Consider the following 16,964-nt stretch of genomic DNA (forward strand, 5'->3'; position numbering starts at 1 on the left):
CACGCCCCCTTTTCATGGCTTCTTGATGTTGGTCCTCTTCTTCTGCGCTGGTTATTTGTTGGGCTTCCTGCTTCTGTTTTTCTTTCTCATCCCTCCCTTTCCCATTGCTTTCTTTTTCTTTCAGCTGGGAGCCCTGCTGTCAGGCATCTCTCAGCTGTTTGTGCTGTGTAGGTTTACTCCACAGCTGGTCCCCCCTTCTGTTGGTGTTCTCCTTTTCTTTGTTGTGCGCATTTGCGCACCTATGTTTGGCTCAGTGAGCCATTTTTGCAGTCCCGCGGTCGGAAGGTCGCGACCTTGCGTGATCTCCACTAACCTTGGGGAGCGGGCTCCTCTATCCATGGTTGGTCCCTGTTTTTTCGTGCAGGTAAGGCCTTCTCCTTTCTCTTCTGGTGTCTTTCCTTCTTTTTTTCCCGTTGTTTTTGGTTTTTCTTTCTTAGGTGCCATTTTCTCCACACCTTTATTTCTTATTTGTTGTGATTTGTGTATCTGGGGCTTTGCTTTTCCTTCACTTTTTTTTTCTTCTTTTCTGGAAAGGGCTGGTATTCTCTTACCTGCCACTACTCCATCACATGACTCCTCCCCATAATACTTATCCTGAGGTGTACAAAGTTCAGATTTATTGTCAGAGTACATCCATACATGACATAAAAATACAACCCTGAGATTCTTTTTCCTGTGGGTGAGGCAGAATTACAACTTATTGCTAGAGCACAAAACTGTACTCAAGAAGATACCTATGCATTTATACAAACTATCTGTGCAATACAAAGAGAAAAAAACCAATAAAGTGCAAAATTAAGAGTCCTTAAATGAGTTTCTGATTAAGTTTGTTGTAAAGGAGTCTTATGATTGAGGAGTAGCAGCTCTTCCTAAACTTGCTAAACTTGCTGGAGAGCGTCTGTGGCATCTGATGGTACAGATAGAGTAAATGTATGCTGTAACGGCTCATCAGAGGTTTAATTGAACTGGCTTTGGAGGTTCCAAGTGATGTTACAACATCACAATGTGATGACGTCATTTGAACTCGAGGGATTTTCAATAGCTGCGTGTTTGAGTCAATGACTTTTACTGAACTTCGACTCGACTATGTCTGATCATTTTCTCATTCTTCAATTCACACTGCGACAAAGCTGCTACATTGGTGACCCCGACAAGCCCAAACACATTCTGGACCCAACATGGACAATGCAGCAGTTTCGCTCAAACTGTTTATCTTTTGGACCACTCAACCTGATGTTTGGTTCGGGCAAGCTGAGGCGCAGTTCCACATTCACAAGATGGACGCCACTAAGTACATTCATGTAGTAAGTCCCTTCGACCAGGACACGGCTGGTCAAGTAGTGGATTTCCTTCGGGACCACCAGCTCTCAGCAAGTACAAAGCCCTAAAAGCCCTCCTTCTCTGGATTTATAGTCTCTCATGACATGAGTGAGCTGCACGTCTCCTCCATATTGATGGCCTGGGTGACCGCGCCCCTTCGAAGTTAATGAACAATATGTTGGCACTGGCAGATGGCCATGGGCCTTGCTTACTCTTCGATCAGTTTTTTTTAGAGCTTAATCTAGAAAACATTGGCCTCATGTTGGCTGACGAGAATTTTGATAACCCTCGAACAGTGGCCATCCGTGCAGATGTTCTGTGGTGCATGAAACAGCAAAGGGCAAGGCCCATAGAAATTAGTGCTGCGTCACATCCAAAGACCCAGGATTCATGAGTACCAGTGACAAAGGTGCACATTCCCCTGGATAAGCCTGATTCTGTGACAACCACCTGGTGTTTTTACCATCAACGCTGGGGTTCTGGAATTCACTGCTGCTGACCCCCTTGCACTTGCTAATGGCTGCGGCGGCTGACCACTGTAACAGCCTACTCTATGTCTGGGACTAACTCTCAAGGCACAAATTTCTAGTTGACATGGGTGTGGAGGTTAGTGTCCTTCCTCCTTCAGACTTTGACACCTGTACCAAGACCCACAGGGCCAGCACTCACTGCAGTGAATAACAGTTCAATTCGTACATACAGCATATGCTATATACCCCTGAAATTTGGCGACAATAAGTTCACATGGAAGTTCATTCTTGCTGCTGTGTTTTGGCCATTGCTAGGTGCCAACTTCCACAGAGCCCACTCACTGATGGTGGACCTTGGGTGTGTGCCATGTGATGACATGGGGTTAGACTTTTAAACCCTTCTCTCTCCGAAAAGGTTTTTAAAAAAGAGTTAAAAAACGATTAAAGTAATTAAAAAAAGAGGGAAAAGTTGTTGGAAGACCTAGTAAACAGTACAAGATGTCACCAAAGAAAGACAAAACAACTGATACTTCACAAGAAATTGAACAAGATAAAGAGAGGCCTACCTTGAAGAAGGACTCTGGAGCTGTCCGGAAGGTAGGAGCCTGTGGTGAAAAGCTTGTTTTTTTTTTAGAGCTGGGGAGACCTTAGAAACTGCTGTGCAAGGTCTCCCCTGATAATGGCCGCCTGCCACGGGAGAAGTGACTCTGCGCATGTGCAGATCACAAAAAAACAGAGGCAATTTTTTAAAAAGCCCAAGAAGCCTCCAGCTCCAGTGATCAGGATGAAGACCAAGAAGAACAGGAATTGCATCTAGAACAAGGAGTTATGGTTAAAAAGTCAGAAAAAAATGAAAGAGACATATATCTACAGCTGAAATGAAGAAATACATGGAAAAATTTCAGCGATCTTTGGTACAATTAACAGTAGAAGTTAAAAAGTGTATTGAGAGTATAGTTGAAAATAATAATTTTACAAAGAAGGTGGAAAGAATGATGCTGCAAGTGGATTAAAAAAATTTTGAAGTTGTGCAAGAAAAAAATTAAAGGAAATGAATTTAAAATGTTAAAGATTAGATGAAAAAACTTCAAGCTGAAGCAGCTGTATGGCATGGACTCAAAAAGCAAAGACGTGCACAAACTGCCAATCTGTAAAATGCAAAGGTGCCGCTTCAGCCTTTCCAGCCACCACAGCACAGATTCGACCTCTTGCATGTTGACATTGTCGGCCTGCTTCCAGTGTCACGAGGGTCTAGATACTCGTTAATGGTCATCGACAAATTCACTAGGTAGCTGCAGGGAGTTCCTATGATGGACTCATTAACCGATTCATGCACCAGAGCTTTTGGCCTATCCACACATGTCACTTCTGACAGAGGTCCACAGTTACCTCCACACTCTAGGATATTTTGTCGTGACTGCTGGGAATACAGCTCCACCATACGACAGCCGACCACCCGCAGTCGAATGACCTGGTGGAGCAGTTCCACAGGCACATGAAAGCTGCACTGATGGCCCGCCTCCAGGGACCTGATTGGGCAGATGAGCTACCCTGGATTGTCCTGGGAATAAGAATGGCATCCAAAGAGGATCTCAACTCCTCATCAGCAGAGTTGCTTTATGGAGCCCCGCTAATTGTACCTAGGGAGTTCATGCCCACAGTACACGGACAGGAAGTGCCACCGACTGAAATCTTAGGCAAACTGCAGGAATGGCTTGGAAAATTGGCCCCAGTTCCCCACATTAAGGCATGGAGCAACGACAACCCTCATCCCCAAGGAACTCTGGGTCTGTGAGTTGGTGTTTGTGTATAGAGGCCTAATGAAAGCCCATTTAGAGTGTTACAAAACAATTGTTCCACTTGTGTACTAGACATTGAGGGGCATCCAGAGACATTTATGATTGTCCGAATAAAGCCTGCTCATCTCAAATTTGATCGGCCCTTGCCACGACCCCCGATGTGAAGGCGCAGATGACCGCCCAAGAGCGATGGACAGTAATGGCCTTCTAATGCCAGTTCTGGGGTGGGGGGGGCGTGAGGAGGGCAAGTAGCAGCTCACCAGAGGCTTAATCAAACTGGCTCAGGAGGTTCTAAGTGACGTCATGATGTTACATTGTGATGATGTCATTTGAAACGTGCGGGGTATAAAAAGCTGCAGGTGACGGTTTGAGAAAATGACTTTTACTGAACTTTGACTCGACCACGTCTGATCATTTTCTTGTTCTCCATTTTGCACTGCAACACAGTTGCTATAAGCTGGCTTTTCCTCTAAGGTTGGGTGAGACATGAACTTGAGGACATGGTTTAAGGCTGAAAGGTGAAATGTTTGAGGGGAACATTAGGTGGAACTTCTTCACACAAAGAGTTGTGAAAGTGTGGAATGAGCTACCAGATGAAGTGAATGTGGGTTCAATTTTGACATTTAAGAAATGTGGATGGGAGGTGCCCGGAGGGCTTTGGTCCAGGTACAAGTGAATGGGACCCAGCAGAATAATAGTTTGGCACGGACTAGAAGGGTTGAAGGCCCTGTTTCTGTGCTGTAGTATTCTATGTTTCTATGATATATGTTTGGAGAAGTCTTACCTTCAAAACTTCCAGCTGTTCAGTACGTGGCCACGTCCATGTCTCCACTATTCACAACACCGATGATTGAAATGCATATGCTGGAATTCAGCTGCATTCACTTTGGACAGGACATTGTGGAAGGAGTATTCAGGGAGGGCTCTGGTGATATTTTAGAACATTTTATCACTCAGGTCTGAGTGGTCATAATGGTGGATAAATCCCAGGGCCAGATGAGGTGTATCTCAGGCTGATAAGGGAAGTAAAGATGAGGTGCCAGATGACTGGAGGCAACAAGTGGTGTACCTTTGTATAGGGGCAGCAGGAATAAGATCAGTGCGTCTTTGGTAGGGCAAAGACTGGAAAATAATTGGAAGGTAAAGATTAATCTGCATTTGGAAAGAGGGTTTAATGAATGAAAGTCATGCATGATCAGTCATAATGGAGAGGTGGGTGGGGAGGGTTGAGCCTTCTCTCTGTGACCTCCGGTACTATTCCCTGCAACGACTGGAGGTGCACCACTTGCTTGTACACTTCCTCAATCACCACCATCTAGGGTCCTAAACAGCCCTTCCACATGAGACAAAGATTCACCTGCACCTCCTCCCACCTCACAGACTATATTCGATGCTCCTGATATGGCCTCCTCCACATCAATGAGACCAAACACTGACTTGGAGATTGTTTCACAGAGCATCCACACTGTTCGCAGTGACCGTCCTATGCTCTCTGTTGCCACCTCTTCACCTCCCCTTCCCATTCCCACTCCCACCCATCTACCCTGGGCCTTCTCCACTGCTAGAGTGAGGCCCAATGCAAACTGGAGGAATAACATCTCAAATTCCGTCTGGGCAGTCTTCAGTCCAATGGAAACAAATGTAGAATTTTTTAATTTCAGGTAATGAACTCCTCTCTTTTGTGCCCCTTCTGCTCTTCCCTTCCTCCTACCACTTCCTCCCCCCCCCCCGCCTTTTTTGTCTCCTTTCACACCCATCTCCACAGCTGCCCACCCATTCACATCCCCCTTTCCTCTTTGGTTCCATTCCCCTGCATCCCTACCTGGATTCTTGTGCTCTCTTCCCCCCCACCCCCCCACATCCCAGTTCCATCTGGTCTCTCATTGTACCACCATTCTCACCTTCTCTATTTATCAGATTCTAGCACTGACACCTTTTATCTTCTCATCACCCACTACACCCCATATGTTTTTCTCCCATTGCCTGACATCTGCCTCTGTCCTTCATGTTTCTCCTCTAACTGGTTCACCAATCCCATATGGGACTCCTGTACCATGCCTCCCAGCCTGTTCTCTTTGATTTGACTTCTGTTCTTCATTTCCTCAATCTGATTTTAAAAAGTTTCAACGCAAAATGTCAACCATTCTTTCTCTCTCACTGACATACTCAACCTCCCCATTCCTACATTTAAATTCCAGGATCTACATTGTCCTTTCTGGACCTGTTTCATGTCTGGCCAATTTAATTTATTCAGGAGGACAGCATTGTTAATATAGTCCTCATAGATGTCAATAAGTATTTTGGAAAAGATCTCACTGGAAAGAGTATCCAAAACTGAATGACAGGGCCCAAGGAAGTATTGTGAAATGGATGGGTCTAGGTAGACAGCTCCAAGGATGTCAGAAGGTAGCAGCACATAAATTAGGTGTTGAAGAAGGCCTTCATTACCTTGAACACTGAGCATTGTATGCAAAAGACCTGACAATATGTCCCAACTTTATGAAACATTGGTTAGGCCACAGCTGGAGTCTGGATGCCAGATTGTAGGAAGGCCCAGGAGATTCACCTGGCAATGGAATGCCTTGGGTTGAGCTTGGTCTACTGAGAAGGAATGATGGAGGTGTACAAAATTAACATAGATCTAGTGGCTAGCGAGAAAATCACTTTAGTACTGGTTTGTAAATCTGGAAGGCATTTTGTGTTAGAAGTAAGAGATGTTGTGAGGATCTGATGTCTGGAATGCACTGCCTGTGTGGTGAAGGCAAGTATTCTGGGAATCGGGACAGGCATTGGAATCACCAAGACCTGGAGGGTATGGATCAACAGCTGGTAAATGGGATGAGTGGAGATGGATATTTGATATTCAGCATGAACAGGGTGGGGTGAAACATCACTCTGCTGAGCCAATGAAATAGCTGAAAGGATGTGAGTGAGAAATCTTTAGATTCATTACCCTGAGACTGTGTGCTGAATCATTTGGAATTGTTTTGTTAATTGTGGTGAGAGGCTCACTTCTGCAAGTTCCACATCAATACAGATTATGTGGGGTGGTTGGTTACTACCGATCTTGAACGTTGAAAAGGGATTATTTCACTACTTGGCTCCCCAAGGAGTCATCCCATCTGTCGCTGCTGCGACATGAAGCTCGTGAGATTTGATTTTGCTGATTTTAATATCTGTGACGTGGTTTCCCACTGCCCACTTTCCAGACTTCTCTCTGGTGGTTTCAGAAAAGCAGCTCAAATTGTAGCATGCACTGCAAGAACCCATGTTCGCAGAGAACTGGGTGGATCACATAGAGGGAACTGCCTAGAAAGGGTCAGCAGTAAAAAGGCTGACGTCTGCAATATTTCCTTTGCCATAATACAAGCTGCAGTCTCTGAGATTAAAGTTTTTGTTGCAGACTTTATGTGAAGATATTCTCTTTCTGTCCTGTTAACAAGTCCTGAGATTTCCTTCTCAGCAACACCACAGAGCAAGTGCAAATGGTTTTGTCAACTGGATTAAGGGTGCTTGTTTCAACAATGTAAATAAAGAAGGTCCAACATTGCAAATTAACTCTTAGAGGTCCAATATTAACCATAAGAATCCAGGCCTCCCAAGCAACCAACAAAGTGAATTTAGAGAGAAAGCAAGATCCCAAGATGCATGAAAAACAAAAGTACTCACAAAAAAGTAAATCCTATTGAAAATACACCTGAAGTTACAAGGGGAGAATTGTTTTATAAATACAGCACAATAACTGTCCCTTCTGGCCCATGAGCTACTGCAATGCTCTAGTTCGAGCCTCCTCTACGAGATTGGATGCAGGCTGGGAGATTGTTTCATTGAGTACCTTCACTCTTTCTGCTGCAACAGCAAGGACCTCCAAGTGGCCAACTATTTTAAATTCAGACACCATTCCCACACCCACATGTCTGTCCATGCCCAGGTGCACTACCAAACCGAGGCCAACTGCAAACTGGAGAAATATCACCTTATATTCCATCTGGGCACTCTCCAACTCGGCAGCATAAACATTGATCTCCAATTTCTGTTGAACACCATCCCCTGAGTCTCTCTCTTTCCCCATCTCCCTGTCTCCTTTCCTCCAACTCCCTACCCCTTTCCCTTCTCCTATCAGAGAGCTACCATCTTTTTTCTCTTCACTCTCCATGTTTCCAGGATGATCTGTGAGCCTGTGCTCCTCCCCCTGCTCCTTCCACCCTCCTCTCCTCCTCCCACCACCCTCCTCTCCTCCTTCCACCCTCCTTCCCTCCTCCCACCTTTTTTATTCAGGGACCTGCCTGTTTTTGGTCATGCCTTGATGAAGGGCCAGGCCCAAAACATTGGTTACCCTCTTCTTCTCTAGATGTTGTGTGACCTGCTGAGTTTCTCCAGCACATCTGTGTATTCCATTCAACCCTAGCGTCTGCAGACTTGCACTTTTCCTCCAAACTCTTGTACTCAGTGGCCTTCTAATGAAGGATTCAAGATAACTAGTATGTGCCTTCTTCACCACTTTGTCTACCAGTGTTATCATGTTCAAAGAACTGTGTACTGTACCCCCAAATGCCTCTATTCTAAGTTCTCCTCAGAGCCCTGCTTATGTTTTTCCCTCATTTAACTTCCCAAATGCAGCACCTCACACTTGTCTGAGTTAACTTCCATCTGCCATTCCTTTATCTTCTTGCCTCATTGATCTAGATCTCTTTGAAACTTTAGACAGTCAGGGGCAGGGCCTCTTAGTGGGTGACCATTTTGGTGAGTGTGATCACAACTCCCTGAACTTTAGCATAGCTATGGATAAGGATAAAAGCAGACAAAATAGGAAAGTGTTTAATTGGGGAAGAACTAATTATGATAGTATGTGGCAGGAACTAGTGAGAGTACATTGGAAACAGATGTTCAAAGGTGAAAGAACAGAGTCAATGTAGAGAAAGTTTAGGGACCACTTGTGCTGGGTTCAGAATAGATTTGTCTCACTGAAACTGGGAAAGGATGGTAGGAAAAGAGAATCATAGTTGTTGATACAAGCTAGGCAGCTAGTCAAGAGGAAGAAGGAAGCATACATTAGAGATAGAAACCAGGAAACAGGAAGGGCTTGTGAGATATATATGTTAGCCAGGAAGAAGCTGAAGAAAGGACTTGGGAGAGCTCAAAGGGGGCATGAGAAGGCTTTGGCATAAAGGATTAAGGAGAACCCCAAAGCATTCTATACATATGTGAAGAAGAGAAGGATGATGAGAATGAAAGTGGAGCCACTAAAGGATAAAGGAGGCAACATGAGCCTGGAGGTGGAGGAGGTTATGGAGGTTCTAAATGAATATTTTGCTTCAGTTTTTACCAGAGAAAAGGACCTGGATCAGGGTGAGGTTGGAATAGAACAGGCTTTTGTGCTGGACACAGTTGAGATTAAGGAAGAGGAAGCATTGGATCTTCTTAAAAACATTAAGATTGATAAGGACTGGATGTGATATACCCCAGGTTGCAATGGGGCAGTGGCTATGATCTTTGAGTCCTCTTTGGCCACAGGGGAAGTGCCGGAGGATTGGAGAATGGGAATTGTAGTCCCCCTTGTTTAAAAAAGGTGATGGTGAGAATCCTGGGGATTAGAGACCAGTGAGTTTTACATCAATGGCATGCAAACGTTAGGAGAGGATTTTTAATGATAGAATCTATGAGCATTTGGAGAAGTACAGTCTATTCAACGATAGTCAGCATGGCTTTGTGAAAGGAAGGCCTCACAAGCTTAATTGAGTTTTTGAGGATGTAACAAAAGAAATTGATGAGGATAGGGTGGTAGATATGGCTTAATGGATTGTTAGTAAGGCATTTGTCAAGGTCTGCCTTTAGAGTTCAGAAAGTCATGAGGCATGGGATCCATGGAATCTTGCCTGTTTGGATAAAAAAATCAGCTTGCATGCAGAAAGCAGAGAGTAGTAGTGGAAGGAAAGTATTCTGCCTGGAGGTCAGAGACTAGTGGAGCACTGCAAGGATCTGTTCTGGGATCCCTGCTCTTTTTGATTTTTATAAATGACCTGGATGAAGTGGCAGAAAGATGATACAAAGGTTAGAGGAGTTGTGGATAGTGCTGAAAGTTGTTATAGGTTACAAAAGGATATAGACAGGAGGCAAAGTTGGGCAGAAAAGTGGCAGATGGAGTTCAATCTGGATAAGTGTGAGGTAATGCATTTTGGAAGAACGAACCAGAAAGCTGAGTACAGCATTAATGGTCTTTTACTTAGGAGTGTGAATGAACAGAGGGATCTTAGGTCTAAATCCCAATCTCAAGGTTGCCGCTCAGGTCACTAGGATAGTTAAGAAGACTTAAGGGATGTTGAGCTTCATTAATAGGGGGATTGAGTTCCAGAGCTGAGAGGTCATGTTGCAACTCTATAAATCTCTGGTGAAACCACTCTTTGAGTATTGTGTTCATTTCTGATCACCTCATTACGGGAAAGATGTGGAGGCTATGGAGAGGGTGCAGAGGAGATTTTCTAAAATGATACCAGGAATGACAGCACATGAGGAGCGTTTGTTGGCTCTTGGACTGGACTTGTTGGAATACAGAAGGATAAACGGAGATGCGGATAAATTCATTTAGCCAGAGGGTCGTGAGTTTGTGGAACTTGTCACAGGTTTCTGTGGAAGCGAGGTCATGTGTGTATTTAAAGCAGAGATTGACAGGTATTTGATTAGACAGGGCATAAAGGATTACAGGGAGAGGGTCAGGGAGTAGGGTTGAATGGGAGGATGGATCAGCTCATGATAGAATGTGGAGCAGACTCAATGGGCCTACTTCTGCTCCTATATCTTGTGATTTTGTGATTATACAAATAGGAAGTAGCTATCTAATTTTCAGTGCTTTTGGTGATTATATCTACAAATGCAATTTTCTTTAAAGAATGCTTGAAGCTATTGTCAAAAGGGCTCAAGCCCGGTGATGTATCTTTACCTTTGCTGCATAAAGGCACTGTTTGGTCTGCTGAGTTTCTCCAACATTTGTGTGTTTTTTCGTACTGTCAAAAGTTCATTTTTTAAATTATAAACATAAGTTATGCGATATTATTTTAAAATAACTAATTGAGATTGATGCATCTTTCTTTTTCTGGAATTGTTCCTTTTTCTGCAGGACTTTGTTACAAAAATTATCCGTTTGCTGGAGAGTCCCTTGACAGTAATTCGAGCAAAAGCTTTCCTTGTCTTACTGGAAGTTTTAAGGAATAACAAGGAGATGTTACTGCTTTGTTGCCAGAGCAGGTAAGGGAAGTGGTGATCGGAATAAAAATCTAAACTGGTTGAAATGCTCTCCAGGTCCAACAGTAGCCTTGGAGAAGGAAATACAGTTTTAGGTTAAGAACCTTTCAGCAGCGCTCTCCTGTATATTACCAGCATGATCAGTATTTTAAATCAAAGCAGAAAATGCTGAACCAGTCAGCAGGTCAGGCAGCAACCATGGAGAGAAACAGAGTTAATGTTCCAGGTCGATGAGCATTCATCGGAACTGGACTTGGAACATTTCTCTCTCCATGGCTACTGCCTCACCTGCTGACTGGTTCCAGCATTGTTTGCCTTTATTTCATATTTCCTATAGTTTTTGTTTGGTTTCTATGATTTTGCTTTAGTTTGAATGACCAATCAATTCCTTTCACTGAAAATTATGATGAGGAGGATGTTTTTGCACAAAATTAAGAGGAGTGTGAATATGTAAGATTCTTTTGACTATCTTTAGCTGGAGCTGGATGTTTAAATAATGCCTTATTTGCATGAATTGTGATTCTTAAATCTTTTCTGCATCAGAAATATTTGTTTAATTGTAAAAGTGGGAAGGGGTGAGAGATGGAAGAACATCGAAAGGCTGATGAAGCTGAAGAGAGACTGAAAGGGGTATGATTACTTCTATGGAGCAGGGAAACGCCTGCTTATTCTGTCTTTACCTCTCTTTTATGTTTTTTACACAACTGCATTTGATTTATTCCCAAATTCCCGGAACGCAATCTGTGTAAAAAGATCGGAACGGAAATGAGTGACTCATTCCCGTTCCGAAATTTTACTTGTGGCACCCTTGGACATTATTGCGGACTGCCTGCAGTCTGAACTGAACTGTGCAGGCAATCTGCAACATTGGGCTAATGAATAGCACATATTTGCCAGTCCTGCCTCTTTACTTACCTTACTTCTGGTATTCAGTGTAAAGTCATGTAAGGAAACGGAGCTTTTGAGTTTTGGTTGTTCATATATGAACAGCCACTCCAGAAGGTGAGAAAAAATTTTGAATGGAAAAAAAAATTGTAAATTGTTACGGAGTCCAGAGGACCCCAAAAACCAGTAGCAATAGATATACACCACAACACAGGGTTATTTAAACAAAAGTAGCTTTTAATTATATTTGAACAAGAAAACAAAATTAAACTTTAACTTATTACTTAACCTACTTACTTAACCTACCTAACCCACTTAATCCCCCCTCTAATACTAAGCGCAGGTGTGTGTAATGTATGTTTAAGATTAGAAAAGTTCTTTGGATCACAGTCCATCCTCACTGGTTGCAGGCAATTCTTGTACTGTGCACAGAAGTTAGTATTTACAAAGTTCACCAGTCTTTGGTGCTGAACAGGCAAATGGTTACCACTCAGGAGGGTTCTTGCTGGTTTTCAGAGAGAAATTCCTTTTCCAGGACATCCGCAACTGATTCCTTCTCAATCAGCCTTGCTGACGGAACTGATTTTTGTCTCCTCTCTCTCTGTTTCACACCCTCCCTCTCTGAGAGCAAAGCTGTTCTGTCCCCCTACAAAAATCACATGCTCTCCCAGGCAAGCTGTATTCTGCAACTTTTTTGCACTTTTTGCAAAAAACACTCTGCAAAAGTCCTACAAATATTTTGTGTTTTAAAATGTTTGTGTGCAACTTGCTCTAATAATCCTTCCCAAACAAAGCACCTCTAAATACTCTGTCACGAAATTCTATGTAAAATACATATTCCAAACAAAAGCTCTGCATCGTGTCATCTCCAGAGGTTCCTTTTGTACTCTGCATTTGATTTAACATGGGTCTTCAATTGCTTGAACTCTCAAAATTAAAAAGTAAGTCCTGCATTGCTATTTTGTCTTCCCATTCCTTTCAATATGCTCCCTTAGCACGTTATAGCAAACTGCAATGAACTTTCATTTATCTAATATTCATATATGTGAATTCTCATGCAAATGGTAAAAAAAATTCTGAGAATATTAAGCAATTTCATTTTTTTTCAAAATACAAAATATTTAAAATTTCTGTTTGTACATAAGAGCAGTGCAATTGTAGGCGATTAGCAGACACATCCACTTTGAAGATTTGATATTTCAGTTGACAATGAGTATAGTCATTCATTTGAGTTATTTTTGCTGACTGTCTCATATAAATTTAAATTTTAAATTTAGTGAATCAGCACAGGGACAGGCCCTTCAGACCCCTGAGCCAATGCTGCCCAATTAACCGACAACACCCATACATTTTTGGAGGGTGGGAGGAAACCGGAGTCCCTGGAGGAAAACCCACGAAAATGGGAGAGTGTGCAAACTCCTTACAGACAGAGCTGGATTCGAACCCAGATTGCTGACACTAATATTTTGCTGTAAAATATAGAATTGATATTCAAAATAATATATTTTTAATTTATGAAAATAAAACATTGTTATTTAAACATTACAATGAAAACACGCCATTTGGAAATTTACCATATTTGAAGGTTTATGTGCAGAATACAAACATGTAATGTTGAGCTTCTGACCAATTTCATGTACTAGGCAGTCCTCCTACCACTCCCCAATGACACTGGATGGCTGGGAGTATACTATATAGATTTTAAATAATTTTTTTATTGCCAATTAGTGTTTGGATAATTTTTTCAGAACATAATTCCCACCTCCTCCAAGTAGCACAAAAGGATTAACACAATCCTGTCCAGTTAAAAGTGTAAACAATATCTCTGTTTAATTTCTGATTGGAGATAAGAGTGCCTGAGAGAGTGCAGCTTTCCTCAGCACTGTCCCGAACTGGGAGCTGAGATAAAGTCTCTGAAGTGGGAACTGAATCTTCTGACTGAGCGAGCAGTCCTTCCAACTGGACAGTGACCAAAGTTGTTAAAGAGCAGTCGCCCCAACAGAAACTCAGGGACAATTGACGAGGTGTTGAATGTCATCTCATTTTTGTTGTGAAGTCTGGGTGTTACATTTTGCCCTTGGGCTCACTTACTAGTTGGTCACCAAGTTCAAGTTCACATTATCACCTGACTGTACATTCACAACCAGACAACAGTGTTTCTCCTGATTAGAGTACACACATAATACATAATAAATAATAATCGCACATATACATAAATATTTTGGGGTGATTTACTTGGTTACAGGTGACCATTCATCAATCTCACAGCCTGTGGGAAGAAGCTGTTCCCCAACCTGGCAGTCCTGATTTTGATGCTCCTGCACCTCCTCTCTGATGGTTGTGGGTCAAAGATTCTGGGCACTGAATGATTATGGTCCTCTATAATTCTTTTGAGCCCTATTTAAGCAACGCTTCCAGTAAATGTCATCAATAGAGGAAAGGGAGACCCCAGTGATCTTCTCGGCTGTTTTGATGATTCTCTGTATTGAGTTCCGATCCCATGCTTTGCAGCTACCGTCCCACATAATGATGCCCCAAAAAACAATTGTGAAGTTGGGACATCTTTGCTATTTAAATTTGTCACGCCACACATAAAGGTAGTGGAGAACCTTAGCAGGTCATGTAGCATCTACTGGAAACAAAGGAATACAACCAATGTTTCGGGCCTGAGCCTTTCATCTGAGCAGAAAGCAGGCAGGTGCCTGAATAAAAAGGTGGGGGGAGGAGGGAAAGGACAGGGAAGAACACAAGCCAGAGATCATGGTGGATAAGGGTGGAAGGGCAGAAGAGAAAAATGCTGAGGTAATGGGGGAGGGAGGTAGCTCTCTGAATAGAGAGGGAAGCGGTAGGGAGCTGGAGGAGAGAAGACAAAGGGATAGAAAAAGAGAGGGTCACAGGGGAGGGGCCTAACAAAAACCAGAGAAGTCAATGTTAATGCCAGCTAGTTGGACCGTGCCCAGACGGAATATCAGCTCTTGGTTTGCAGGTACTTGTCATTCCTTTAATGGATATTAGAACCTGCCTTGCACTGTTACACTTGGGTTTCTGGAGAGCATGTCAGCACTGTTAAAGGGATCCCCCCTGGTGGGCCTGCTCCATTATGATCACTGTGATCCATTTGTAGATGAGGAATGAAGGTGAGATGGAGACAACATTTCCTCAAAAAAAGTTGTTTTTGCACCTTCTATCATGGGTGACCTCAAGCCAGCATAAGTAACTGTAAAGATGAGTCCACAGGGTGATGTAAGAAACTGGAGTCAGCCATCCAGCTCATCGAGCCTGCTCCGCCATTCAAAAGATCATGGCTGATCTGGCTGTGGACAAAGCTCCACCTGCCCATCTTGTTCTCCATGATCCTTAATTCCCTGATTGTTCTAAAATTTACATTTTTTATTTGTTATATAGTCTGGGAGATTCACAAAATATGAAGAGTATCACAGGGAGACAATTCAAATTAACAGGATGCACCATTCTTCATATGAAGTATGAGGTGTAGTTAGTAGGCAGCATTAGGTTCTTCAGAGGTGTTAAACTTTGGAAGGACATGCCAAGGTAGGACATATCTGGTAAATGGTAGGACACTGAGGAGTGCAGTAGAACAGAAAAAATCTGGGAATATAGATACATAATTCCCTGAAAATGGTGTCACAGATAGATAGGGTTGTAAAGAGAGCTTTTGGCACATTGGTGTTCATAAATCAAAGTATTGAGTACAGGAGTTGAGATGTTATGGTAAAGTTATATAAGATACTGGCGAGGCCAAATTTGGAGCACAGGTATTCCTTAACTTATGACCATGTTCTGTTCTGACCAACCGGTCGTATTTCAAAATGAACGTATGTCAGAAATGCACTGTATCCGTGTTATCATTTATCAAAGACAACATGGTGGCCACCAAGGCCAGCTCTCACGAGAGGATGGCCACCCTGCCATAGGCGTTATTTTCCATAGATAGGCCCCTACTTTCACCATAAAATCATAATTTATATTTTTTCTTTACTTTTCAAAAAAATATTGGTTGCATAGGTGGTATGCATTGTGGGCAGTTTACTTTTCAAAAAATATTGGTTGCATAGGGGAATGTCTGCATTGTGTGCAGTTTTGGTCACCAAACTAAAGGAAAGATATCAATAAGATTGAAAGAATGCTGAGAAGATTTTCTAGGTTGTTGTCGGGACTTGAAGAATTGATTTACAGGTAAAGATTAAACAGATTTGGAGTTTATTCCCTGGAGCATAGAAGAATAAGGGGAGTTTTGATAGAGGTATACAAAGTGATGAGAGGTTTAGATAGAGTAAATGCAAGCAGGCTTTTTCCACTGAGGTTAGGTGTCCTGCTGTTATTTTACCAAAGGTCTTTGGGAATTCTATGTACATATTCAGCACCGACATTGACTTTCTCTCTGTTACCCCTTCAGAAACTTCAGTATATTTCATCCAGCATGATCTTGCCCTTTTTAAATTCATGCTGACTGTTTATTAGAATGTACTGTTTCTTGTTGTTGTAGTGTTCTCTCCACAGAATGGCATGGTCAGTGTAGAGTTAGTGTGACCCGGGTTCTCATCCTGTAAAGAGTTGGAACATTCCCCCTGTGTCTGCATAGGTTTTGCCTAGGTGCTCCAGTTTCTCCCCACTATCCAAAATGTACGGGGTTGTAGGTCAATTTAGGTGTAATTGGATGCACTGCTTTACATGGCCAGAATCAGCTTCTACTGTGCTGTAAATAAAATATAAATTTAATAGGCAGTCTATTATATTCCCCACCACTGATGCTGAACTAACATTCTGATAATTCATTGGCCACTTTCCAACATCTTTCTTAAATAAATTTAAATTTTAAATTTAGACATATTGCACGGTAAAAAGCCCTTCTGGCCCACGAGGTCATGCCGCCCAATTACACCAATTAACCTACATTACCTTTACATTTATTGAAGAGTGGGATAAAACCAGAGCACCTGGGCATACAGTCATTATGTTAACAATAGATCACTGTGCCTTTACGTAACAGATCATCTCTGTGCAAGAATCCATCTTCCTGGAGTTCTCTTAAATGCAATATATTTCAACGCAAGGCTCATCCTCTTAGAGAATGTAGAAATCTGAACAATAATTCAGAAGGTGAGAAGTCATGAGATAGAACGGAAAACACGTTACTTTATTCCATTGAAACTGGAGGATATTTTTGCATAGGAGTTGTTACCAATGTTTTTTTTCCCCCTTAATGGATGTGGGTGTTGACAAAATCTGT

General features: G+C 42.5%; 1 protein-coding gene across 13 annotated transcripts in view; it reads left to right on the forward strand.

The window, feature by feature from the left end:
• The window catches only part of ulk4 (unc-51 like kinase 4), a 655,266-nt gene that overhangs the window by 292,757 nt on the left and 345,545 nt on the right, over positions 1-16,964 (forward strand). For all 13 annotated transcript variants that reach the window (XR_011348088.1, XM_069908808.1, XM_069908860.1 and 10 more), the window contains exon 22: positions 10,704-10,831. Coding sequence is in view for 12 of the 13 variants with exons in the window: in XM_069908808.1 (XP_069764909.1) it covers positions 10,704-10,831 (128 nt within the window). In the remaining variant the exon portion in view is untranslated. The remainder of the gene's footprint in view (positions 1-10,703; positions 10,832-16,964) is intronic.

Source organism: Narcine bancroftii, chromosome 1, assembly GCF_036971445.1.
Source record: "Narcine bancroftii isolate sNarBan1 chromosome 1, sNarBan1.hap1, whole genome shotgun sequence".
NCBI classification, from domain to species: Eukaryota; Metazoa; Chordata; class Chondrichthyes; order Torpediniformes; family Narcinidae; genus Narcine; species Narcine bancroftii.